This window comes from Zalophus californianus, chromosome 6 (genome assembly GCF_009762305.2).
Source record: "Zalophus californianus isolate mZalCal1 chromosome 6, mZalCal1.pri.v2, whole genome shotgun sequence".
NCBI classification, from domain to species: Eukaryota; Metazoa; Chordata; class Mammalia; order Carnivora; family Otariidae; genus Zalophus; species Zalophus californianus.
Genome location: NC_045600.1, coordinates 109,032,234 through 109,060,101, shown reverse-complemented (window position 1 = coordinate 109,060,101; position 27,868 = coordinate 109,032,234). Strand labels below are relative to the sequence as shown.

At 41.9% G+C, this 27,868-nt stretch overlaps 1 protein-coding gene across 5 annotated transcripts; it reads right to left on the bottom strand.

Annotated features, from left to right (window-relative positions):
• Positions 1-771: 771 nt before the first annotated feature.
• KIF23 (kinesin family member 23) lies at positions 772-27,180 on the bottom strand. Of its 5 annotated transcripts, XM_027570635.1 has the most exons (24): positions 27,022-27,180; positions 25,453-25,522; positions 24,193-24,321; positions 20,622-20,727; positions 20,073-20,209; positions 19,773-19,882; positions 19,155-19,325; positions 17,868-17,909; positions 17,065-17,177; positions 16,792-16,913; positions 15,415-15,517; positions 11,313-11,392; positions 11,112-11,231; positions 10,761-10,887; positions 10,263-10,421; positions 9,159-9,316; positions 8,289-8,462; positions 7,826-8,005; positions 7,226-7,537; positions 4,215-4,445; positions 3,258-3,340; positions 3,029-3,107; positions 2,301-2,371; positions 772-1,327 (listed from the first exon to the last, which is right to left on the bottom strand). In XM_027570635.1, exons 1-24 carry the CDS (start codon positions 27,030-27,032, stop codon positions 1,312-1,314), a joined length of 2,904 nt encoding a protein of 967 aa, XP_027426436.1. In that variant the 5' UTR covers positions 27,033-27,180; the 3' UTR covers positions 772-1,311. The 5 variants fall into 5 exon arrangements, with proteins under 5 accessions (XP_027426436.1, XP_027426438.1, XP_027426440.1 ...); XM_027570637.1 differs by lacking the exon at positions 4,215-4,445; XM_027570639.1 differs by lacking the exon at positions 7,226-7,537 and having other exon boundaries at positions 27,022-27,179.
• Positions 27,181-27,868: the final 688 nt, after the last annotated feature.

The window sequence follows — 27,868 nt, the reverse complement described above, 5'->3', positions numbered from 1 at the left end:
AATTGAAGCACATGAGTTTCATTATAAGCTCATCTAATTTCTTTATAATAGCTATTTTGAATTATTTGTCAGTTAAGTCACAATATTTTGTACCTTTGGTTCAGTTGCTGGAGAATTTTTTTTGTGATACCATATCACCATGATTTTTTATAGTGCTTGATTAAATGTACCTCTGCCATTGCATTGAAATAGCACACTTTTCTTAGTTGTTTACTTTGTTATAGTTCAACAGATTGGCAATTGCAGACCTTTCTTTTATTTCCCAGAAGGTGGTGCAATAGCTCAAGTTTTTGGCTTCTCCTCACCTGAGCTGGTTCTGGAGGTAAACTCAGGACTGCATGTAAAAAAAGTCAATCCAGAAGCTGGCAACAGAGGTAGGGAATGAGGGGAAGTGTAGGCTTAGCACCGTGCTTTGTGGTTGCCTACAGGCTGGTAGGGGGAACCTGGAACAGGGTAGTCCCAGAGGTCCTTGTGTGGACCTCCTACTGAAATCCGAAAGCAGATAGCAGGGAATGTTCCTTCAGTGTCCTTTGATAGTCTTCTAGTTTCTATCTCCTCTCCTCCCCATTCAAGGAGGTCCCTCCTCAAAGCTGTGCTGCTGGGGTGAAATGCGTCCCTGGGCAGGAGAAGTACCCTGTTTTGAAGCTGTTCCTTTGTGTGCTTTAAAACAGGTAGCCCCAAGATGAGAGAAACAAATGAGCATCAGCTCAATGCAAGGCATGACGCTAGGTGCTAGGAGTATGTGTTAAATGACTGTCACTCAACTGCATTTCTTAGTGTTTATTTCAATTCTTTTCGCATATCTATAAGGTCAGAAAGTGGATATATACATACAAAATTCAAAACAACTTTCTAAAATGGCTTTAGTATTAGCCAGTTATTGACATCCTTATTTTGAAAGTTTGAATTGTCAAATGTGTCTAAAGTGCATTCTTGCAAGCTAATCTATAGCAGCATTTGTTGTTTATAAAACCTTAAGTATTCAGACAAGAGCAGAAAACATCACAAAAAAAAAGTGTGATCTACATATATTTTTCCTTAATCACCCAGGACAAAACACTTGTGCGAATTAGTTATTAAGTACATAAGAAATATACAAAACAATAGCATTATTAAAAAGTTCATATGGCAAGGCATGGAATATAAAAAGTGTGCTGAATCCTAGATATCTTTGGAACCATAGGAGGATCTCTGATCTGCACCAGTGTATGATGTATCTGAGGTCTGTGATATTCAACAATGCTGCCAGATGACTCAGAAGACTCCTGCCATGGCTTTGGAGAAATCACCAACACAAATTAGATTGTCAGGTCATGGTTTCTTGCGCCTAAAATGTGAAAACCAGCATTTATTATTGACTGTTGCAATCAATGACACATTCATAGCAATTGGACCTCCTAGGAAAGGTTTTACAAGAACTCGGGTTTTACTGTGAGAAAGTTCAAATCCTGAAAAAGCAAGTAATGGTTATAAAATATATGTACCCAGTATTAAATTTAAAAAGCAGGATTCCTGCCTTCATCCTATTGCAATGATTTTCCAACTTGCCTAAGGAATACATGTGTTAAAAATGGACACAAAGACTTGTATAGGTAAACATTTGAAAGGGGATTTTACTAATATGGAAAATGAAAGGGGCGCCTGGGTGGCTCAGTTGGTTAAGCAACTGCCTTCGGCTCAGGTCATGATCCTGTAGTCCCGGGATCGAGTCCCGCATCGGGCTCCCGGCTCAGTGGGGAGTCTGCTTCTCCCTCTGACCCTATCCCCTCTCATGCTGTTTCTCTCTCTCTCTCAAATAAATAAATAAATAAATAAAATCTTTAAAAAAGAAAATGAATAGACCAGACTCTTGGGTATGTGCTTAATAGAAGGAAAAGTGTGATTCCTTCCCCTACCATAAATTCCACATTCCGTTTTATTTTAGTGAACACTTAGCACTATAACGAGACCAAGAGGCAAGTTCGGAAAGAATGAAGAACCGTAAGAGCTGTCATCCCTGACTAAAGCCTCCAGACTCCCTCCTTACAGGTGATCTCAGTCCAGCCTCTGAGAGCTTTATGAGCGCTAACAAAGTATCAGTGAGCATGAGCAATCTTCCGTCACCTCCTGTTAATGCTCTTAGAAGCCTTCTGAGGTTCTCAGCCCTGCTGCTGAAGTCTGCTAGAGGACCCAGATAGTCCAAGGGGTAAACAGAAACCACATATGTCCTCTTAGAAGTGGATAGTAGGGAGAAGCAGTGACAGTGGAAATACTGGAGGAGGGAGAACACACACAGAAAGGTCCAATTAGTCAGGACTCACTTGGGTTGTGCATGATGCTGATATCCAGGTCCCAGCTGAGATCCTGCTCTCATCTCCACAGCCACAGAACACTAATAGGAAAATTACAGAAGAGGAATAGATCAGCTCCTCTCTCTAGAGTCTATAAACACAGTTCTGCTCAGACGGGTTCAGCCACGGTGGAATCCCACATTGCTTTCTAGTGCAGCAGAGACACCTATGTTAAAATTCCAGATACGTGCAATTTATTTGACAGAGGCCCCAAAGATGGTGAGCTGGAAGGGTCTCTAGAGATCAAGCAGGTAATTTTCTTGAGAAGGTTAGTGGCCAGGGCCAGAGCTTGGCCTCCTAACACCACCTACCCTTCCCGTGCTCTTTCTAGAGGAGCCTCACATCAGGAGTAGCAGTGAGTAACAGTTCCACAGGGCACTGTGCTTCTGTGAAGAGTCATTCCCACCAATTTGATGTGAACTGTTGTTATTCTACAGGGATGCTCTCTGACTCGATCCTCAGGCCCTATCCCTCTACACTGAAAACAGGAACCTTGAGCCAGAGAGCTCCAGTAGGAGCAGACTAAACAAACAGGAGGACCGTGGCAGGTTCACGGGGAACATGCCTACAGGCCCCACTGGCAATGTCAGATCAGACCTCAGCTGCTTCAGAGAGCAGGAAAAGCTGGAGCCAGGGGGCTTAAAATAGGTTGCCCCTAACTTTTATGAAGCAGACAGATATTTAATTTTTACCCCTACCCTTGTTTCTACATCAGTCCATTCCGACTCTGTACCATCTGGTGGGGCAGGTGCTGCTGTGGAAGATCTTCGTTTTCGACTGCGGAAAAACAGGAAAAATACGAGACATAGGATATCACTACACTCTTTCAGATAATTAATGCTACATCTTATAGGATATTGTGTTCTGCAAGAATAAGCAGCTAAGAAAGCTGTAGCCCTCTGAAGAGATACATCTGAGATCACTCACCCAGTTGGCGATTCTTGTTTTAAAGTCTCAATATCCGTAAACTGAACAGACTGTCCACCACCTCTTGTTTTATAAACATCACCCTGAAGCCGAGAGAAAAGGTCAGCATTATACTTTGATATACCTGAATGAAAAACATGTATTTCAAACTGAACTTAAGATTCTCCATGAAACAGTAAATCAAGTCCTATTCACAAAAAACAGATGATGCTGCAGACTGTGCTATTAAAATACTTCCGAAATTATCTCTCACTAAACAAAAGAAGTCCAATGCAATATAATCAGTAGCATTCTTAAATTGCAAAAAATAATATTCCTTTTTGTTCAGTCTATAATTTAAAAACTATACCAAGGATCAAGAAATTTCTAAATGCTCTAAGACATTATGCTGTCCTCTGGGTATACCACACCTCCCTCATATTACAGTCTTATTTGTAACTCTGGTTATAATTAAGAACCATCCTCTAAATTAAATTTTCTCCAGTTGGCTTTTACTTCCCTGATTATTCATTGACTCTCTGATCAAAGGATAATTTTTCTACAGGCGAGGGAAGGGAAAGGGCTCTGGGTAGCTCAATAAATTTTGATAGGTCACATTTTAACGTGGGCTTTTTATCTGGAACTGACAAATGGTAGGAGTTCTTTGTTTGGGTTTACTTTTAAAGTAGTCGTTAAAACTAACTCTACAAGTACATAATAATAGATCTGGAGTTCCTCTAACAGAATCCTGAGGATCTGAGACTGTTCACTAGAGAGCAGCTGATTTAGTCCTAGTTTAGCAGATTTACAGCCTGAGCAGTTCCTTTAGTTTTCTAAGAAACAAACAAAAAGGTTGTATCAACACCCATTTATCTTCGTTGACACTGCCTGTGTATCATCAAAGGAACAGAAGAGTAAGTGGTTTTTTGCGAAGTTGACTTTCTGTATGTTTTTCGTCCTGTGTCAATTTGTTTTTACCTTGATTAGTTTAGTTTCAATCTCCCCATCGGAGGCTAGTTCCTGGTGGGTCAGCATGTACTTCTCACACTTAGCTAGTGCCTTTTCATTTGCAACAGATACTGTGATGGCATGAGGGACATGTGGCTGCATGACTGTCTCAGTTTGCACGTTAGAGGCAGGCTTATGATCTACCCATCTGTCTCCTGCAGAGCGAGATCGTCTGTGGCGGAGACGAATTGGTGGTGCGTTCTGATCAGGTTGAAAGAGGAATCAAGAAACAAGCATAACCCAGAATTAATTTAAGGGTATTATTAGAAGTGCAGCAGGTTTGGCTACGTTAGTTGATGACAGTATCAAAACAAATGCACACACCTTTCCAAAAGCTAAATATGTTATTCAGATAATTTAAATGTTCTCTTTGTATTTAACCACAAGACCAACAAACATCTTTTAATACCGCTTGTCTATTATACATTCTACACCAGGGAGCTTCCCTTTCAGCAAAACAATGGAAGGAAAAGTTCTGGTTATGCTGCTAGGCTTTCCTGTGTAGGTGGTATTCAAGAGAATTCATTTTACATTCCCTATCAAAACCATTATTTGGGCCTGCTATTGTAAGGGAATCTGTTAGGTCTACAACCATGTTAAAAACTTCAAATGAGGTCAGTAAAAGCCCTAAACATGCCACGGGCCTCTAAACAAAGAGGAAAACACTCCGTATGCAGACAGACAATAAATAAGTAAAAATTAATGGACTGTATGGTCCAAAATGCTAAAGAACATAAGGTATAATAAGAAACCTATGTATAAAATGATTAAGAGAATATAAATGAAGTACTTCTGACTACTTTGAGATCTTAAAATCTCAAATAGAACTTCATGACAAGTTCAAATACAATAATGGCTAAAACATACCAACTATTTTTTTTTCTCAAACATTTCATAAAGATTCCAAGAACCAAACTAAAAATTTAGTATCAAATCAGTCTCTATCAATCATACGATAAAAAACTAGTTGCTTCCAATTGACTATCATGTAAATCTGGGACAGTTAAAATTAGCACATGCAGTCCAAGAAAAAGTATTTCACATACAGAACATAGTTCCAAAGACAACTCATTGCTTCAAACATCTCCTGTTTGTATAACTGAAAGCAAATGAAACAGTCTGTCACAGGCCCAGTCCTTCCAAGCTGGTCACATACGAAGATCCCAACTTTAAGATGCCTGTCTGGAGAACTGATGCATTTCCCCTATGTAATCACAATCAACAGCTGAAGTGCTAGTGACAAGTCATTGCTACCAGAGAACCTGGACCATAGGGTTGGCCACAGAAGATGCCCACGCCTCCAGCAACCCAGGAAACTTTCCATTCTTAAAGTGGCCTGATGTTGAACAAGAAAGTCAGGCTCTCGTGACCTACCATTTAACAAAGGTGACAGTTTTCCTGAACACGGTTAGCAATAAATGCATTATGAAACTAGCTTCAGAAAGTAGATTGTTACAATCTACTATCATTTATGGAATCAAAGATATTTACAATTTCTTCCTCACTGAAGTATAAATTCAGCCCACCTAACATAATTTTTGGCCAAAACAAACCTAGATATGTTGTTGATACTAGCCTAAACTTTGCTGCACTTCTAAAAAGATCTGATTTCAAGTGAGAAGTTAAAGAATCTCTAGTAAATCCTCTTAAATATCTGAGAGCCAAATTAGATACCACATTAATGTTGACCAGGCTTAAGCAGGCCTTGAATAGTGTTCACTCTGTAAACTTCATGAAAAATAAAGGGGATTTATTAGAGTTGATCAGAAAGACCAGTCACCATAATTTGCTCCCTAAAAAGTTTTCAAGCAAAATTTGCAAAGTAAAGAACTTAGGCTTTAGAATCATCTGTTGTCTTGGTAAATACCTTGCAATTCATCGTTATCCCTTAATAAGCAGGAGTGCAGGCCATCTAAATGAAGCTTATCTGTACCCTAAATTATAGGAAATCTAAAGTAAAATACTATTAATTTGTTAAAAGACAAATTCTAAAAGAGCTATATAGTAAGATTTTACTAAATATAAATCCACAATATTAACTTGGTCCATTTATTCAAAGTCAGAGGAAGAACTTTAATCCTTAAGAAAATTTAAGCGTGAATTTCTTTAAATACCCTTGACTGAGGCCGAGCCCTTGTAGGTTGAGATAAAGGTCTTGAGATTAAAAGCAATTTACTGGACATGCAAACCTTCAGTAGTTACAAAACAACAGGCCTGGACTATTCAAAAACAGTCAAGGTCATGAAAATCAAAAAAAAGGGAGGCCGGGAGACTATTTTATATTAAGAGATTGAAGATACATAATAACCACATGCAGGGCATTCACTTTGTTAGGATCATAGATTAAAAATAGAGGATATTTATTCAATTAATGTTAACTTTCTTAGGTTTGATAAAGACTGTTTCTACAGGACAATGTCCTTAGTAGGGATGAAGTGTCACAGAGGGTAGGGACTTCCTTTCAGAAGTTCAAGGAAAAAATGATTATGTCTATATAAGTGACAATTGGTAAATCTAGGTAAGAGGTAAGGTAACTCAACTTTTGAGTTTGAAACTTTTCAAAGTAAGTTGGAGAAAACAACTTTAAAAACAAAAGTTCAAAAGCAGCAAAAAATTTGAGGAAGGAAAACAAAGAAAAAAAATGGAAAATGTGCTCTGAGACACTCGTGCGCTGATTTTGTGGCTGCTCGTTAGCTTATGCAAATGAAAAGCCCAGATTACTCTGGGACGCGCCCCACTGACCCGTGTTCGCTGGCGGTCTCGCGGTGGCCAGATGTGTTAGAGCTATTTCAGATGAAGAGCTAGGCCTCAAGTTCAGGGTGATTTTTCAAAGTAAATAACAAAAATTAGACCTTGTTTATATTTAGAGTTCGCCCATCTTTCCGTTGAACTTTCTGAATGAATCAAGTCACAGAAACCCCCACCAAGCCCCAAGATTCGACGCTCCGGCTACGATGCTTTAAGAGAACACCAGCACTGACCCTGCAGCAGTGGTCCTCTTCTAGCTCTACCTCATTTCTCAGTGTGGGAACCACCTCCCTGCCTTCCGTCCAGTACATGCCTCGCCTTCTGTCTGACACGACACAAGTTTTACTTTGTCCTGGCTCCTGCTGCCTACGCCTTGCAATAGAGGTGACATGGACAGGTGTGTTGTACGGAGGCATTTTCTGCTCCCATTCCGAAATACAGGAAGCTACAGAAATGCTGCTGCAAGAGTTAGAGCGCCTACGTAGCTGCGGCTGGCTCAGGAGCTGCTGGCCGGTGGGAATCTGAGCAATATAGTTACTAGAAAGCTAAAAAAATGGAAGAGAAATTAATGAGCAAGACTGAAACACCGAGAGAAACAATTCACTGCTTTTCTGTCACTTTAGCACGTTAGAATTATTTTTACTGAGTTACTCAATGTTTTATTCTGAATTTGCACTAAATTTGTGTTTATGCTAAACTTAGAAATATTTACATAGCGAAGTTGGAGAAATACAGTAAGTAATCTAAAACAACAAATGGAGCATCCTAGAAAGTTACCTAATCTGAACAAATTTTCTCTAGTGCACGTGACTCCCCAGCCACGAAGAACTCACAGGTACCGGTGATGGAGAGACGGCTCTTTGAGTGCCTTTTTCCCGGTCCCGCTCCCGAGAGGGTCTCTCTGGCTTTTCGCCTTTGGGTTCCGTAACAATAGCCTTCAGTTGTTTCAGTTTCTCATCTTTGACCCAGAGTTTATTTTGCATCTCCAGCTGCTTGGCTGCCACCCGGCGCTCCTAGATTAGCAACAGGGACACATCTCTAATTCGGTCACACCAAATGCGCGCACCCAACCACCCAGCCACCTTGTTTCCTAAGAATGACTGGCCTCCCAGAGTCCAGCACGCCTCGTCGTGCGTTTTAAGGGCAGAGAAAGGAAACGGGATGGACTGAACAGAGGCCCCTGCTGCCGCTGCCGCCGCCACCACCAAAACCCTAGGCCTGGGAACACGATTCAGACCACCTTGGGTGGAAATCAGTCCTCATCCCAGAGGTAAGCACCGTAGGACCGACACTCACGCATTCTTTCTCCCACTTCATGGTCGTTTCCGTCACCATGCCTTGCAGCCTGGCTTCCAGTCTGCGTTTGTCAGAAAATTGCCGCTGAAGTTTCTGGTTCTGAGTCTCGAGCTCCTGTTGCAAAGTGCGCTTATCTTCTTCATAGATCGTAGTTGTCTTCTCTAAAATCTCAATCTGGGAAGGCAGACCGTTGTGTTCAGGATCTGGCTTGTAAACACTGCGTGTAGCTGTGAACTAATTGCTTTCGTGATTTGCTCATGGCAGGCATAGTTGTGGAAAGAAAAATTATGGAGAAAACAGTTCCCTCTACAATTTCATCTGAATTCCCACCTCCATTCCTAGAAGTTAGAACTTCTAAACAAGGTCCTCACAGAAAAGACGAAGCTTTAGTTGACTTCATGTGAAAATGATTTTCCTCTAAAATTAGACCTGAATTTTGTTTTTTAGGCTGTTCTCAGAAGAGAGAACGCTATTGGTTGAGATGAGCTTCTGTCTAGAATGAAGAATATCATTTATGGGTACCCCCTAAATGATACTCTGTAAATAAAAGAACAAACCTATCATCCTAAGTCAAAAAGCAAGCTATAACCAGAGCTAAACTCATGAAAGCCCTCTAAAACCTCACTTGTTTGGTCCAAGAACATTCTCTCCAATTGGTAAAGCCTAACTCAGAAAATTGAAGAGTATATTACCCTCTAAAGCTCTTCACTCACATTTCCTCTCCTGGAGTGAGGTGGAGAGTAGTAAGGGGCCGGGTGCTGCCTCTCCCTCAGTGAGCAGTGGTGGAAGGCCGGGAGGGCAAACGCTAGGTCAGACAAAGCAGTGCTAACCTACCAGCACGCATATCCACTGAGTCATGCCAGAACAAACCTTATATTCTAAAGTTTTGTTTCTCTTCTCCAGTCGTTCTATTTCCAATTTCTGTCCCGAGATCACCTTTTCTTTTTCATTTAGTTTTCCTTGAATGTGGCTTTCTTTATTTAAAACAGCACTGTCGAACTCTTGCAACAACGCTTTAAATGTAATAGCTGAAACAAAAGCATGCAGGCCAAGTTTACTCCCCATGCCAAAATAACCAGTGAAATCAGATTTTATTAACCGGTATGTAGCTATTCAGCAAATCATGAGGGTTAGTCTGTAGCAGAAAACAAGTTGAGAAGGAAATCAAGAGTTTGGTTCCCAAATCTACATGAGAGATATCCCTAGAGGCTGGTTTTTACTGAAAAACACGGAGTCTCATTTTGCACTACGGCATTCCCTTGTCAGCCCTTACAGATAAGCAATTTGCTTCAAAACAAATGCAAAAACAGAAATAACAGATTTAGGACCAGTTGGACTTGAAATCCCTGGTACACCAATTACTAGTTATGGGACTTAGGCAAGTTACTTAATTTTTCTGAGCACATCTCCTCCTCTCAAAACGGGGCTATAGATACCACTTATCTCACACCTTTCCTCTGAAGATTCAAATGAATTGGTGTTGATGAAAATCGTAAACCTGCTCACTGAGCACTTGTATGTACCAGGCTGTTTGTTCACTGTTCTACATGGTTCTCACATATTATCTCATTCCCACAACACCCTCTGAGGGAAGAACAGTTAAAATCCTTATTTTGCAGATAGGAAGACCAAGAAATGGAAGATAAAGTCATTTGCCCAAAGACAGTCTTTAATATGTAATAGTTATGAAGTGCCTTGCCAAAGTAAGTACTAGTAGGAACTAAAAGCAAAGTAGCTATTATTCCTTCGTGTCCATCACTGTAGATTTAAAAAAGGGAGAGAATACACACCCACCTGTTTCTTCTGTCTTATGACCTGTGGGAAAGTTCTTTGTCAGTCTATTTGAACAATGCCTTGAGCACTACCAAGTGCAGAAACAAATAACCCTTCCTTAAAGATCTGCCCCACCACAGAACTCAGATTCATTAACATTTCTGGAGTTGAAATGATCCGCAGACCGCTTTGGGCCCTTACATTGTCTGTGAAACTCCTCGATCATCCTCTGCCGGAGGTGATGTCGTTTCTCTAGAGCCTCGATCAGCCTGGGAAGAGTCTGCTCGTCGTTGATATCCAAAAGTTCACAGGACGGCAGAGGTGGAAAACTCTGTAAAACCACTTCTGTAACCAATGGTTCTGCGTTGAATTATAAAAAATTACAAGAAGTTACACAGGAAAGAAAGCTTATTTAAACAACTTGATACTTGTGATTAGAACCCCCAATGAGCCACGTACTTTCTTGAGTTGTCACAATCATACTTCCTTAAAAATGAGGTATAAAAAAGGAAAAGTGGGGGAAAAAAAAAGAGTTATAGTATGTAACAAAAGAAAATTCATTTATACTTTGGTTTTTTTTTTTTCACTTGGTTCTTGAGAGGAAGGGAAGTAAGTAGTAGTTCTCTAATGTGAAACTGATCTTAAGGAAGGAGAGACTGACAGATGTCAGTGTGCACATGATGTGACACTATATCGTACCATCTCCAACTGGACCTCCCCGAACCTGGTTTCTGTATCTCCTTCCAGGCGTCAAACCACATATTGCCTTGTCCACGGGTCTTGCCACTTCAACTTCTTGGGTCACTTCTGCAAATCTCATAACTTGCTAAGATACAAAACACATCAGAGGGGGTTTTTCATTTTTGTTTCTATAAGTCAGCGTATTCAAGTCCTTCAGAAATTACTTAATGAAACAATAAATTGGTCATTAGTTCACTTCTGTAATGGTTCTGTATCAGTTTTAAAAATATTTAAAAACATCATTCTTCACATCCAAATAGTTGTTTTCTCCATAGAAACTCTGAGACTTTATAAGATAATCAAAATTACCAAGCTCTCTTCATAATCTTCAGCCTTTGGATTCACACACACGATCATGCGTACTTTACCTTCCCCATCGAAGTAGTTCTTGAACAGATGAGTTAACTTTGAATCTCGGTATGGAACCATCTGTAAATACATTCAAACACAAATATATAAGGCACAAGAATGCACACAAAGCTCTACAAATGATGACAGGCTGTTGCTTACTTTGTTAGTTCCGTACATTTGGTTCTCTCTCAGGACTTCCATACATGTTCTTAGCGTCATTAATGACTGATTAATGTTACCTGACAGGAAAATATAAACAGAAGACATTTGAAAACAATAGAGTAGCTACAATGTGGTCTGTCTGCCTATAAAATCCCCACTTCATGGAAATACTATATGGAAATTACAACTAACAGGTTTTAGTGGCTCAATCTAAGGAGCTGTCCTCACATGGCCTGGCAGTATTTCAGGAGTATTTTAATAGCAGTGTTTCAAGAGGGGGTTGAACACCATCCTTCAAGGATTCCTATCAAAAGGACTGTCCATGGAATTACATACTTCATGGCCAATAAAGTTTCTTCCAAATCTTAAATTCTATGAAAGTCTATTAGATGCACATGTTTAATATCCTCATATTAAAATATTATCTCAAAAGCATGACAATTTCAGGCTTCATCAGCACTTAAGTCTGCCCAGCACCCAGAGGGGCTCCTGTTTCCAACAGTCGTGTGTGTTAGGATCCAGCTAACTCTGTCCCCTCCACATCCAAACAAGTATTTTTTTTTTTTAAGATTTTATTATTTCTAAGTAATCTCTACACCCATTGTGGGGCTCGAACTCACAACCCTGAGGTCAAGAGTCACATGCTCTACTTGAGCCAGCCAGGCGCCCCCAAATAAGATTACTAAGGCAACATAGCTGTTACTTCTGACCACTCCTGTTTGGACTTCTGAGCCAAGACAAGCCTGACAAATTCATCAGGCCTCCAGTAATGCAGGAGATCTCACTTGCAGAGACCCCCCAAATATATCAGCTAACCCCCACCGTGCTCTCATCCTTGGTCACCTCTCAAAACACAGAGCTCATCTGTGCCCCCATATTGTCCCATGATTCATAATTCCTCTTCCTTGACTGCAACTCCCGGTAACCTTCCTGCTTCCACTGTGCTCTCTGGAACCCAAATTCCTGTTAACAGACTTCGCTACATCCTCACACCCCTCATAGAGAGCTCTACCCATCTCTCACTAATTGCTAGGGTTTCTTAACCTGGGGTCCATGTTGTCCATGGGTGTTTCAGGAAGTCTGCATACTTGGATGGGAAATAAATTATACCTTTATTTTTTCCTGACTCCTGAAATTTAGCAGTTCCTTTCAGTTATGAATGTAGGCCAAAAATATTAGTGGTACCTGTGATTTTTGTCAGTATAAATCATAGGTAATTTTATAGCACATTACAGTTTATTGCTCATCAAGATATTTATATTCATTACTACTTTGAAATTATGTAGTTATAGGACCTACTAGTGCATCTTTAATTAAGGCATTAATAAAGAAGCATGTAAATTACTGTAATGACAAATGCCTTAAGAATACTTTTAGGGGGGGCGCCTGGGTGGCTCAGTTAGCCATCAGACTCTTTTTTATTAAGATTGATTTGTTTATTCAGAGAGAGTACAAGCAGGGTAAGGGGGAGAGGGAGAGGATCTCAAGCAGACTCCCTGCTGAGCGTGGAACCTGACGTGGGGCTCGATCTCATGACCAGGAGATCATGACCTGAGCTGAACCAAGAGTCAGACACTCAACCAACTGAGCTCCCCAAGCACCCCAGGCATCCACCTCTTGATAGCAGCTCAGGTCTTGATCTCAGGGTCGTGAGTTCAAGCCCTGCCTTGAGCTCCACGCTGGGCATGGAGCTTACTTGAAAAGGGGGAGGGTGGGTTGACCTGGGTGGCTCAATCAGTGACGTATCTGACTTCAGCTCAGGTCGTGACCTCAAGGTCCTGGGATCGAGCCCCACATTATGCTCCCTGTTCAGCAGGAAGTCTGCTTCTCCCTCTCCCTCTGCCCCGCCCTCTGCTCGTGCGCTCTTTCTCCCTCAAACAAATAAAAACTTTCAGAAACACATTTCCATCTAATCAGTTTCCTCCGTAATCCTGTGTATTTTATGTTATTCACTCAGAATTATTCTGGGAAGTAGCCATGCAGTCATGGTGCAAAGCCCTGCAGGCTTACCCTCTGTCAGAAGGATAATGCTCCCTGCTGCAGCCCAAGTGAAAATCGCTTGTTTTCTGAAGCCTGACATTTTATAAGGATGGTGAGCAGAGGAGGCCAGCAACATTCTCCTAGTCCGTAGCTGCTGCCCTTCCATGCTCCACCACACTCCTGCTCCTGGGTCATTCTGATGCCGGTGAGGACTACTCTAACATGATGCCAGAGGACCCCCACTCCCTCAACTCCAGTCAGTCTCTCTCTTCACCATAGGAGCTGCACAGCTATGCCCACACCCCACATCTTTATCACTCCGAACCGCACCACCTCTAGAAACCTGTGCCCCAACCACAATCTCCTCTTCTTCCCATGCTCACACCCTCGTTTTTGTCCCACCTGTGACCTGCTCCCCATCCATATCAACACTGCTAGTCCTTTCTGGTTTTTTCCCAAAGCATCAAAACCCTCAAGCTTCTACTTTCCTCCACTGAGATAAACCTCTTCCCATTAAGGTGAATCCTTCCTCTCGTGATCTGGTTTCCAGATTCTCTGTCTTATATACACATATATAATGTGGAGTTTTTGGGTTTTTTTTTGTCATCTCACTTGGCTACCACCTTCTTTCTCCTTCCCAGGCTCTTCAAATCAATCACCTCAAGCATCTGTTCCTCAAGGCTTTGCCCTCAGCCTGTTCCCATGTGTCCTCCATGAATAATCTCATCTCCTCTGTTGCTTCCATCATGTTGGCAAAACCTAAACCTATACACCTCAAGTCAAATCTCTCTCCTTGCAAATGCGTATACATCCAGTGACTAGGCACTTGAACTGGAACAAGCTGAACACATCCAACACAAACGCTGTAACGGCCCACACCTGCACCTCAAACTGCTTTCTCAGCCAAGATCTTGGATCTGCCCTCCCCTCTTGCTTCCTGTCCACATGCAGTTCGACTTCCTAACTAGCTCTCACTTTTCTCACACCCTTGCCTCCAGGGTACAAGATTGCTCCTCTGAATTACTGCAAAAGGCTCCCAACTGCTCTTCATATCTCTAGACCTACCTCGGTACATTAATTCTCTATATGGGAAAACAATCTTTCTAAAAGACTAATTCATTGACTTTAAGGGGAGGCTGTATAACAGTAGAAAGACACAGCGTTGAGAATCCAGCCAACCTCGGTTTAAACCCAGGCTCCAGTCTTAGGAAAATTACATAACCTCTTCCAACCCATTTCCTCATCTGAAAAATGGGTATGACACAATCCTGAAAGGTCAGAATCAAGAAATTGAGCCCATGCGTCGTTAATACTGAGATACACACTAGTCCTTGAATAATTGGCAACCACCATTATTCCTTCGGGACAAAATTCAGACTTTTTAGTATGACAGACAAGAGTCCTCTTGGCCTTGCCGTGCTCTGCCACTTCAGTTGTCAGGGGTCACCAACCCACACCCTTCCACTTCAGGGACCTTGACCCTGCCATATTCTCAGTTTACAAGTGGCTGCCTCCTCTGTCAAGGCTGACTTTAACCCTATCTTCCATAGAGGTCACTCAGTTGAAGTGTCAACTTCATGAGTTTTCCCCCTAAACTTCCCCTCACACACACCCCCAGACTGGATGCGTGTTCAAATACTAGTGCACAGTACACACTCCATAAATGCTATTATGTAAAACATAACATGAATGGCTACACTAATGAAAGATTAAAAAAAAAAAAACAGAAACACAAAAAAACAGATTTCCTTCCAATTCGCTTTGTGTTCAAACATTTTTCCCACCTCTAAAAGCTAATTTTCACCAGTATGAATGTTGGAATCACTGTTAAATCACTTAATTTTAAGGATCTAGTACTTTACTGACAATAGATACAATATGAATATAACTTGCTTTATATTTATTTTAACCACTTACCCTTATTCTTCAAGAAGTCAGTGTATTGTAATATACTGATACCAAACCAGCATTACTAAAGAAACAGCAATGACCACTAAGCCTCTGAATTATCAAAATTGAAGACAATTATGCTTAAACCACCTATCAATAAGCAGATGACAGCCTGGCATTGCAAGTTTTTGAAAGTTGTAGCAATAAATCAGTACTATGCTGTGCTCACCAGCTTCACGTAATCTGTTCCCTTCTGCTTTTGTCCGGTTCGTTCTTTCACTTCCAGCAAGATCTACCAGGGACAACTGGCTTATAGTGATTTGTTCCTTTTCCTGAAGGGAAGATCGTAATGCCAATAACATGAGGTATAACTGGTTTACAATGTTCTTTAAATATATTCCAGTCAACAAATCATTAAGTCTTATGAATATCACGTTTGCACAATACGGAACGGTAGGGCCAAAGGATACAGGTTTTGGGGGAAGAGTCTGCTAAGAGCATATGCTCAACATACTCATGGTAGTGAGGATGACTTGCCCATTGTCTGGTCTTCCACATTAGACTCTAAGCTCCATGAAAGCAGGGACTGCCTGTCAACCAATGTTCTCATCTCTAGCACCCTGTGCAGCGCCTCATGCGCAGGATCTCAATCCATGTCTGCTAAGTAGTGAGTCTAGAACAGGCCTATCCTAAATTTTTCTATAACTAGATACTTAACCATTTTATAATCGAAAAATTTCATAATACTCTAATTGTGTAAGAAATGAAAAGTAAGAGGTACACAACTGCTTTGTAATATTAGAGGTGTTCAAAGGACAGCAAGTGTATACGGAGGCTTGACTTACAAGCGTTTTCTAGCTAACATTTATAAATGCTGACTCTGTGTTATGTCAGGCAGTGGCCTAAGAACTCTAGATACATTGCCTCCTTTAATCCTCACAACATTATAAAGAGTTTATAATAGGTCAGACAGCTGGCAAATTAATAGGGCTCAGAATTCGAATCCTGGTGGTCTTCAGTATGCTGCCGTACCATCTTCTGATGACATGCGGAAACCTTCATGATAATGTTCACATGGAATTACACTTTAATAGCTTAAAGTTATTAAATGATTCCTATTCAGCTCAAATGCTTTTACTAATTGACCTAAGCCTTGTAGTGACAGGCCCAGCAGTAAAGGATGTTCAGCAAATGGGAGCCCTACTGGCCTATCAGCCAAGAGAAGAATTTAGAATTGTCATCTCCTAAACCATACCTACCCTGGAAAGTTAACCGCTGACATTTTAAAACTATTAACTGAATTCCCACATACAAAATGAGTCTTCAGAGATAAAATAATGACTCATACATACTCATTTTACCTCCTCTATTAAAGAGATTTAGAAAGATTTTTAAACCTTTTTCACAGCAAAATTCCAGGTTCTCAGATTCAATAGCCAGGTTCCCAAAACTACACTCTCTAATGGAACAATTTTTAAATGTCATCGCCCACATTTAATAATTCTAGAATAGTCTCCATTGCAGTCAAACTTCCCTGATTTAACTCTAGTTCCAAAAACTAAGGGTTCAGTTAAAACAAGAAAAACTCCACACACTACAAATTTACCTGTAAGACATTGTCTCCATCCGCATCCAAGGGAGCCTGAACTAATTTAATGTTGAACACGCTATGGGAACGGCTGGACTCACGATTCAAATGTGTGTTAGCAATACGTCTCTTTTTCTGGCCTGTGATAACAGACATCATTGATCAAACCTGCACTCAGTCATTACAGTATACATGCTTTCTACAAAAAAGTACTGCCATCAAATTATAGTAGCAACTCTCAAGATTATATTTATTGTTTCAGATTTTCCTAATTTTAGCTCGGTTTCTAACCTCTCCAGAAAACTTCAAAAGCCTCCTCAGTAGATTTCACTTCTACTTCTGTACATCCTGCAACATACATGTTATGGTTCTTATCTTCACGAAGCAATTTAGATTGTGGCGGTCTGTGAGAAAGAAAAAGACATCAGTCAGCTAAATGATGAGATCCCAATATCTCAGCTTAAGACTAGAACTAAAATGCCAGGCCACATGACATCGATTCTTATAATAGGAATAGGCCTAGGCAAGAGCTCCAAAAAAATAGGAAATTTGGGTAAGTATAAGGGTATATAGTCAGGATTAGTTACATAACGGGGTCACGGGAACCTATGTTGTTCTAGAAGCTTTGCTCTAATTTGTTCTAATAAAGCACACAAAACACTAAACAAGTAGAGAACAGAACAGAATTATAGCAACATCACATGCACAGGTTAAGCATCAAAATCTAGCCTTTCCCTAATTTTAAAGATCAACAGAGAGCTGGTTCTCACATCAGAGTCAGCAAAAGACAAATTCAGAAAGAGTTTGGTATATACCAGGAGTGGCAATCTTTTCAAAGTGGCTGGTCAAGTTTTGATCTGCACAGTAGGATAAAGGGAAAGCCCGTTCAGTCTCAGTCTCGTGAGCGGTGGGGGGAGAAATGTGTGCCAGCCACCATCACTCAGTAGAGGGTAGATTCCCCAGGCAGCAGGGAGGGGCTTAGAGGTAGCAGCCGGCCAGCGAAAAACCACCTACATGCAAACATGCCACAGATGCCAACCACTAGTATAACTGCACCCTTTCTCCTTAAGAAAAGAGTCAATGTCATCACATACACAAAATCTGTGTTCCTCATGGGCGTGCTGCAACTGTTCCACCTACCAAAGGAATAAGGTGTAAGTTACCGTTTCTACAGCAGCCAGGCTTGGTCCACAGCAGTGACAGTCACGATGAGTCGGCTCCTGAAAACCCTCTACTTATAGTATTGATCATATTTTCAAGTTAACCAGCTCAAAAAGGCAGGATAAACACCACCTTAACCAATTAAATCTGAATTCAGTGCCAAATATGCACCCAGTGAGTTCATTCAAGGAGTTACCAGAAAGGTTACAAGGCATGCAAGGCACATTTGTCAGTCTTCCTTTTGTAAGACTAAAACCAAGATAGGCTTCTTTGAAAATAATCTCATTTAGAACAAACCAAACAGAAACTTGGCACATGCGCAAAAAAGTGAAATGGATTTGGTAGCAACGAATGACATCACAAAAGTTGAGGAAAATGAGTACACACAACTGATACTCTGAAACAAATGGGAAAGGAAGTAATCCATAAATTGCTTAATGTAATTTATTAAACCTGTCCTCAGTCTCATGGTTTTCTAAATACCCTGCTGTTTCTCCAGGATTGTTCAGTTAGTCTTCATATTATTTGTTCTGAGAGGCCCTACAAAGATAGCACTGAAGATAAGCACTTAGCTTAAGAACAAAACCATCAACTCAAGAACAAGATACTAATATGAAATGAGACTCCAGAGTCTGCTCTGGCACAAACACGGATTGTGATGCCAGGCTGTAATTGCTCTTCAGTCTGAGCCGGCCAAGACCCAAGGAAGTCTAAGGAGTTGTCTTTTAACTCTGGTGGAAGATGATACAGATGTAACTTCATATTAATCAGGGATGAAAGATCTGTATTAGTTGTATGACAACAGCTTTGGTCTCTGCTCTGTAGATTACCAACCACAGATGGTTAACGTGGCTACAAACTCCCAACACTAAGTGTTAGGTTCTTGAAACGTAACCCCACAGGGACACTTCCTTACACAATTCCAGCCCTTCTCAAAATACAGTCCCAAGGCCAAGAGTTCTCAAAAGTAATGTCTAAGATGAGTATTCAGGTCTCTCTTCTTCTTAAGATACCTTAACCCACTGATACCCTATTATAGCTGCATGTCTGGTTAAGAATAAAACTATGCATTGAACACCAGCTGCATGATATACAAGTTACATTTCATTGTGAAAACAAAAGCATTATCACCATTTATCACTGAGAAAACTAAGGCTCACTGAGGTAAAGTGGCTTCCCCAAGGTTAAGCAGCTAACATGGGACTCTCTTCACTACTTACTTAGGCTTTATGGGATCGAACGGCACCTCTTCCAATAGATCATATATGTAATTATTATATATTTCAATATAAGAGACAAATACACCATAGACGCTGTCTTCATCAACCTCTTCTGCTTTGCAGAAATCTTGCACATTTATCATATCTGCAAACTCTGGGTCTACTTGTCGTCTGAAAAAAGAAAAAAGCCAAAAAGTCTGTTCTTTCACATTGAGTCAGTATCAAAAGTAAATTATCTCAAGAGGAAACTAAAAGATGTAAGTTAAAAGACCTGTCACTGCAAGCAGAAATGCACAAAGCAATCTATTGATACTCATGGTCAGCCAACAGTACCACCCCTCCCCCCCGCCTATGTCCTTATAGACACACAACCCCGGCTTTTCTACCCTCTCCCACCCAGAGTGGCACCTTCTCTAAACAGAAATTCAAGGACCGTGTGCTCAAAACCAGAGAGAAAATCTGAGCAAATAAACTTAATGAAGAACATTCCTCAACTTTGATCTCACTACAGTCAACTCTCAGACCAACTCCCCTTCATGTTCATCATTCCCTATGCCTGAGAAAGCCACCAGACAGGGTTCCCCTTAGGCTAGTGTCACATTGAATGTAATTACTTACTTGCTAGAGGGGGTCTTTGGATTGGGCATGGCTTCTCTTTTCTGCCGTTCTAACAAGGCGTCAACTTCACACTGTATATCCATGCTATTCCTGTCATTAGATTTAAAAACCTGAAGTGGGGGTAAAAATCAGACCATGATTTTTTAAGAATTTGACTTAAATAGCAAGAAACATATTTGAGAAATAAGAAACATTTACTACTTAAGGTTTCAAAATGTATCCAGTGAATTGTTTTTCCTTTAACACTACTGTATCCACAGGTCTCTTGGTCCCTGTGCCCTCAAGTGAAATTACACTTACATATCGTTTAGCTTGAAATGACCCTATACTGTTAAAGATCATGTCCAAACAACGAGGAAGCAGACCTCCTTCCCCTGGAGAACCAGTCATCGTGTGAGTTTTTCCACTTCCTGTCACGCCATATGTGAAAAGGAGACCTACAATGTAGCAAGTCACATGGAGTTATATACTGAAAGTCACACTGGGTTATATCTTAAAAGTCCTCCACTTTTAATATTTCTTCATTGTATTAAGAAACACTTAAAATTAACCAGCTCAAAAAAGCAGGCTTTAGGGGTGCCTGGGTGGCTCAGTCGGTAAAGCATCCGACTCTTAATCTCAGCTTAGGTCTTGATCTCAGGGTGGTGAGTTCAAGCCCTTCGTTAGGCTCCACGCCCAGGGTGGAGCCTACTTAAATCAAAATTAGAAATTTTAAAAAGTAGATTTTATACCACCCTAAGAAATCAAATCTGAATTCAAGGCCAAACATAACCAAATATGTAAGTATCAAAAAAGTTTTTTCAGAGGGGGACAAAAAAGGAAATGTAACAAAAACTCCAATAATCATACCATTTTTGCCATGAATGAGGTCATCTACCAAGGGATTAGCCACAACATCAAAGAGCTCCTTCTGGGTGGTATGAATGCCAAATACTTGTTTAAATGAATACTGAGTCTGTGAAGAAGAAAAAAATAAAAAGCCTATGAATGGAATTTCACTCTATCTAAGCTAGAAATACATCCGTTTAAATGTATTCAGATGTTTCTTAGTGAACATTTAAGATCTAGACACACAAAGAAAAAACATGAAGTCTTTAAACTTGGAACCCTTAAAAAAGTCATGACATAACTCAATTATACCCCTTATAAAGAGAATGCAGAAGTCTTAAGTCCACTAATGCTTCACAGACCAAGGCTGATTTTGGACAACAAAGATCAAAATTATCATGACTCAGTCACAGACTTATGAAATCATCAAGCCTTTCTCCATATACTAATTTACCACTTGCTCTTTTAAAATGCCATAGCAGCATAAAACCCGTGTTTTTGGTGTACCATTTTAAAATCAGAAATGAACTGTAAATATAATCTCATCTGAGTTTTTCTATGAAATAAGTTTTAATTGTTACCTTTAAAAAAGTCAGTACTTCAATTATCAAATCTCTATCAAAATATGGTTATTATAACGCTGTAACTATATTACCAAAAATATTACCAAACTCCTATTTGGAAAATTTGACTGGGGACTGAGGTATATATAAATTTATTTTCAGGTAAACTAAATTGTCCTAATTATCCAGAGCCTGAAGTTCTCTTATTTCTGTTTTTGTTATTTTTTAGTTTTTTTGTATTGTAGACATTACAGTTGTTTCTGTGACCTTCCTGAATTTCGCAGTTTTTACTTCACGAAGGTCAGTGCTTGCTAAGTTATTTGTTACATGAGCATTCACTAGAATTCATTATGGATTATAGCCTTTGTCAAGCAGCACCCCCTTTCCTGTTTTATACCTTTGTCCTTAAATTCAACCTGTACAGATATCACTATCATGACCCTTATGTTTTTAAAATTAGCAGTTCTGTCCCCTCAAAAGGAGACGTGTCTAGAATAGTACTCAAACATACACTAATACAACATGTGCCAAGCACTGCCTTCGCCTGGCAGTGAATCATTTCACTCTTACCTTCGATTACATACTATTATTATGCTCATTTGATAACTTGTTAAAGGTCACACACCTGCTTCAGCTAGGCTAACTCTCACTTCGTGGAAGGTTTTATTCCAATCCTGTAAAACAGCTGTAGAGTTCACAAGAAGAACAAAGAATCTTAGAATGGAAAGGATACACATAAATAGTGCTGACAGATCAGTCAGATGACCTCCAAGTTCTTGTGAACAAACCCCTCCTTACCAGGAAAGAAAACCAAGGCCCAGAGGAGGAACTTGCCCAATCCTATGGTGCTGACTGGTACCCCAGCCGTTTCCAGGCCAGCGCTGCCTTCTGTGACAAGGCAGTGAGGACTGCTAATCCCCACCAAGCTTTCTGTCTACTTATACATATGAAATTAATCTAATAGAGAAGTGAAGTTCTTCACAGTAAGGCAGTTCTCGATTATTTGACATCTTTGAAGGCCCACTCCTCCACGAAGCCTTCCCAGACTATTCATTCATGCTTCATCCATATTCACTGAATGGGGAACAGGACAGATAAGGTACATACCCCCGCCCAAGCTTACATTAGAGCCGGGGAAAGAGACAATAAACGTATCTCTTGATGTGCTAAGTGCTTTCAAGGAAGCACATAAAGGGCAGACCAGGACAGAAGCAGGGAAGACTGCCGCTTCTGATACGGTAGTCTGGACACTCTCTCTCAGGAGGTGATGTTTAAGCTGAAATCCACAGATGAGGAGCCATCGATGACAAGAGCCAAGAGAAAGAAAAGTCCCTGCCAAGAGAACCGCCCTGAAGCAGGATCCGGGCTTAACCAAGGAACTCAGAGGACTAGATGACTAGCAAGAGATGACCATGGAGAAAGAGGAAAGCAATTAAGCAGGATTTTGCCCATTTAAAGACTTTATGCCTTGAAAGATTTTAAACAGGAAAAGGGTCAGATCAGTTTTACACTTTAAAAGATCTCTCTGGCGGCTCTGTGGAAAATGGACTGGAGAGTAAGATTCAGAGATGAAGCAAGCAGTCCAGTTAGATTTCAAAGTATGGTCAGCAAGCCAGTGCCCCTCTGGGAACTGTTTTGTTTCCTGTCTAGAAGGAGAGAATTAGAGAAATCTGGAGTAAGTTTAGAAACTTCTGTAGCCATTTGACATGGCTGCCACATCCCAGCATGGCATCACTAGGCTCATCTCATTGAACAGATTATCAAATCACTTCTCTGTGGACTAACTCAGATGGCAAAGCTACATGAAAGTATCAGTCACGGTAAACTGAAAATCTTAAAAAGCTGTTCCTTCACCACAGATCATTTGAGAAGCACTAGTCTTGGTAATTATAATAGCAAGGACAAGACAGGCGGTGGCAGTGGAGATAGAAACAGAAGGACAGTTTCACATTGGAGCAGAACTGACAGAATGGGATACGAGCGGGGACACATGGTGCTACCACTGACTGAGAGAAGACAAGGGAGGAAATGATTCAGAGTGGGGGGGAATCAAGAGTTCCTTTGGACACGTAGAATTTGAGATGTCTATATGACAAACAGTGGATCTTCAAGTTTAGAGGTGAGAAAAAGTCTAGGCTGAAGACAGAAAAAACTCCAGAATTATTATCGTATAACCAACATTTAAAGCCGTGGGAAAGTGTGGCAAAGAGAGCCCTGGGTATAGCCCACCCCACTACTGAGAGGCTGGAAAAGGAAGAGAAGCCCGCAAAGGGTGGACGGTGAGAGCCGAGAACATGAAGGCTTGGACAGGAGACGGGAGAGGGCTTCGCGAGGGACGGTCCTGCTGGGAAACAGATGATGAGGACAAGAGGTGTCCATCCCATATGAGCAGTCCAGAGGCCACTGTAGGCTTGTGACAAGCTCACAAGTGCAGGGTGCACGGGAGTGAAAGGCTGCTGGAAAGCAGAGACAACAGTCTGAATCTGCTTCCTCCTGCATTGCCATCGTCCATCTCTTTCAGCACACAGGTCTGTCTGCCATCTGTGCCTCCAGCTCAGCTGTAAGCCCCGTAAAGGGAAGGATTGTGCCTTACTCATTTTTGAAAATCTCTTTCTGCCCTGCAGCTTTAGTGTAATGTTTGTGGAACAGAACTAAACTCACTTTGCTCAAGATTTTACTAAAAAAGAACACTTCATGAAAATACACAATGCCTGTTGCTATTTTAATATGCACAGGAAATTGTATGCATGTGTCTGTGTGTATAGCCACCTAGCACAATCATTCATTAAACGATCCCTAACCCATGCTCTTAAATAATCCAGTACAAGAAATTAACTTGTAAAAGCAATCCTCTAAACTCAAATGTACCAAACATATGCCTATGCACACTTTATATATGGTGGTTATAGGTAAGTAAACAAGTTTTTCAAAAAAGTGGAAACGTGAATTGTGTTAAATGTAAACAATGGTAAAGGCCTTCCGGAGAGAACATCTCAAGTGAAAACAGCTTGGTTCCAAATGGCAATTACCTCCTTATAGTCCCCATTTCGGTTGAGTCTGTAACCCTCAGGAGTATGAAGCTGAACGGTTGTATTATTGATCACTTCTATGCAGCACTCTTGATCAGGAAGGCTCAGTGGGCGCACCCTACAGTACACCTGAAATTACAGGAAGGTGCTTCCAGAACAAAGGTTGACTACTTTTCATTTAAGCTTCCCATTCATTCATCCGACACTTGGTTTCTCAACATAAGAGATTTATATGAACTTAGAGCTATGAAAACCAAAACTTGCTACCAGAAATTGTCTGATGTAAACAGATATATCAGATACAAGGGATTTTAAATACACATACAATTAAAACAAATTTGGATAACAAAAGCATCAAATCACACAGCTTCTCTACACTATTATTATACTGGCACAAATTGAATAAAGCTATATACTACCATTAATACAAACATTTCTAAAATTAATAACATCATACAATGAGAATTTTTGAAAAGCTGTTAGAATTTTTTGAAATTGGATGTCAAAGAAAACTGGGCAGCTTAACACTTAATATACAAGTAAATATATACAAATAAGTATAATAATATACATATATACAAATAACCGCAACATCCAAAACACGACTTCTCAATCAGTGATAGGGTTAAGGAAAAACTGTTCAGCCGTATGTGCAAAGTATCTGGTTCCCTCAACTTAAAAGAAGAGACACATTCCAGTGCCAGTGAAGGAGAGAGAGAAAAATATCTCAGAGCAAACCAACCTTCTTTTATTTGCCATTTGCCTTTAAAAGCAAGTTCCCAAGCCTGAAACTCATGAAATACATGCAATTATGATTAGTTACTAGACTGAATTAAACTGTTCTACACCAGAGTCTTTATGAAGCGTGCCATCAGTTACTATTTAACAGCCCTGAAGATGGGAGAGGATGCTCATCCAAGCAGAAATTTCCCTGCCTTCCGAGAAAGCAGGAAGAATTCTCCGGGACAGTGGAAGAATATTTTTCATTATCTAACTTTTCAAATTATAATTAGTTATAGGAGTATGCAGATGACAACCAAAGACTTCATTTTACTGGACTGTGAATCCCCCATAGAAACAAAATTTTAAAGCTGGAACCAGCCTTACCTATTTCACTAAATGTTTTCAGACTCTGCTTCCACATCTCCATCCTTTCCAAGTATATACAGAAGACAGAAAAGGACTGAACACACACAGACACACACACACACACACACACACACACACACACACACACACAAATTTATAAGGAGACCTTACCCCAACTGGGTCTTTAAGACTCGTTTGGGATCCTTTCTTCACTAGAAGTTTCCTGGGCGTCTTAGTCCTCCTGGTCATAGGTTAAAAAAAAATTCAGTTCAAAATAACATACAAAAACCTCACCTATAATTCATACAGAGACAACCTTCCTAGGGTTTATAAAGTTCTCCCTTAGCAGTTCGAAAACATTACACCCCAACATAAGAATAAGCTGCATTAGAAGAAAGTTTATAGCACACAATGCAAAAGTAAGGATAACTGGGTTCAGGAGATGGTTTCAGTACTAGATAATAGTTCTATATTTAAAATAGCTTGCATTTTTTCTTGAAGGACAATTTTACAGAAGCACTACAAATTTGAAAAATCTACAGATAATTGACCACACTTATCTTGAAGGCATTTATCTATGCGCACAAGCACACACACTGCCCCAACAGCCATTGCCAAGGCAGACTGGCAAGGATTAACTTCACCAAATGATAAAAAAGTAGATGGGGAAATCCATTCTTTGATCAACATCTGTCTATACTTTTAAGAAACAATTGTTTATTGAGTTCTCCAAGCTATCATCCTTTGTCCCCAAACAAAATTTAGTCTCCAACCTGCCATTTCTTTATCTCTTAGAATCCAAAGATATTTTGACTTCACCAATTTCTCTAGCATGCGGCTTTCCTCCAAGGCAACCCCCACATTTATCTACAGTGCAGATGAACGTTTAACACTAAAAGTAAGTGTAATTATTGGCATGGCCTACAGATTATTAAATATTTTCTCAACACATTCCGAGATGAAACAAGCAAATCAGTGTTTTCAGTACAAAGTATTGTGGTTTTCCTTAAACTCCAAAAAATAAATTTTTTTTAAGATAAAAGACTTTGACTTTGACCCCTTAAGAAAACCAGCTGCGTTTGGCAAAGTATTGCTTTACCCAGGAGCGGTCCGGACGCGGTGCAGCGCGGACGCCGGGGCTGGGACAGGAATGCGGGCTTGGGCGCTCGGGGGCGGGGCGGGGCTGTCAGCCGGCCCAGACTCCCGCCACGGTACCTGGTCTCGACGGCCTCCAGGCCACGGGCTGGGCTCGGAAGAGCACGCCGCGCTCGCGGGGGGCCAGGGCCCTCCAGGGTCGGAGGCCGCCCGGCGCCCCCAATACCAGGGCACAGCCCCGCGGGGCGACGCCCCCGCCAGCCCCACCCGCGGCAGACTGCAACCTGGGCGCGCCGGCGGCCGGGCGGGAAAGGGGCACTTCCTTAAGGGCTGGCGGCGGCGGTCCCGGAGCCAGGCGCGTGGCACCCCGGCTGACGGGAGCCCACCCGGCCCAGGGCTCCCCGTTCCCCCCACTCCCCCGACATGGGCCGGCCTCTCCTGCCCTCGGGAGGCGGGGGCGGGACGCCGGACTCCGGCGCGAGGGGGAGTCGTGGAGGGCGCGCCGCGGACCGGTCCCCGCCACCCGGGCTCCCCCCTTCAGCGGCCTACGCGGGGGCTCCCACTTTGGGGGCCGCGGCCCGGACAGCACGGGGCTCGGTGCAGACCGAGGAGACGCCAGCCCCAGCCCCGCGGCCTGGTACTCACGCCGGCTTCATGGCAGCGGGCTCCGTGCTGCCCGGACGCGCGCGCGGGGCGCCGGGCTCGATCGGGCGGGCTGGCGAGGGCGGCGGGCCACAGGGTCGGACCGCGGGAAGCGGGACAAGGCGGCTGAGGCGCGGCGCTCCGGGAAGCCGGCAAACGCCGCCGAGGGCCCAGGTGAGCTCGCGCCCGGCGCATTTCAAACGGGCCAATCAGCACCCGCCCGCGGGGAAAAGGGCGGGGCCTCGGAGGAAATGACTGCTCTGCCGGAAATGGCGCTGGTCTCCTAGGCGACCGCCGGACCGGAGCGCGCGGCGTCTGGGTGTCAGGGCTGCGGGGCTGGAACGGGGACCTCCGACGTAGTAAAATCCAACCCTTCCCCTTACCCAGGAGGAAACTGAGGGTTTTTTTTTTTTTCCTACAGCACAAGAAGTCCAATGGAAGGGCAAGTCCAGGGTCGACTCGGAGGTCAAAGGCGTTCCGGCACAGGAGTGCCCTATTCTCGTGCTGTGCCCTGCATCTTCCTCCCTCCCTGGCTTCCACATCACCTCATCATGTTGGATTTCGTTCTCTCCTTCACCTTTCCTGGGTTCTACCTTTCTGGTTCCTCCAGCTCTTTCGTACATACACATTGTGTTATGAAATTCTTAACAATGTTTGATCCTGGGCGTTGTTCAAAAGAAAACCACAGGCCCAAAGTGGAGTCCCTCATACCAGGCCAAGTCACCAAAAAGGGCCTTACTCTCTAACCTAAGTGCAGTTTCTACCTCCCCCCAAAACGTAGCCTGAACCGGTCAGTCAGGAACTTTCCCGTCAGCAGCCGCGACGACGTCTTCTCCATCTCCCCTCTCCC

What these genes read in the sequence shown, in the direction of transcription:
- KIF23 (XM_027570635.1), bottom strand. An exon ending in TTTTGAAGTTTTCTGGAGAG is followed by an intron (nt 16,914 to 17,064) that starts GTTAGAAACCGA and finishes CTGTTATCACAG; the next exon opens with GCCAGAAAAAGAGACGTATT. An exon ending in CGAGGAGTTTCACAGACAAT is followed by an intron (nt 9,317 to 10,262) that starts GTAAGGGCCCAA and finishes CTTTTGTTTCAG; the next exon opens with CTATTACATTTAAAGCGTTG.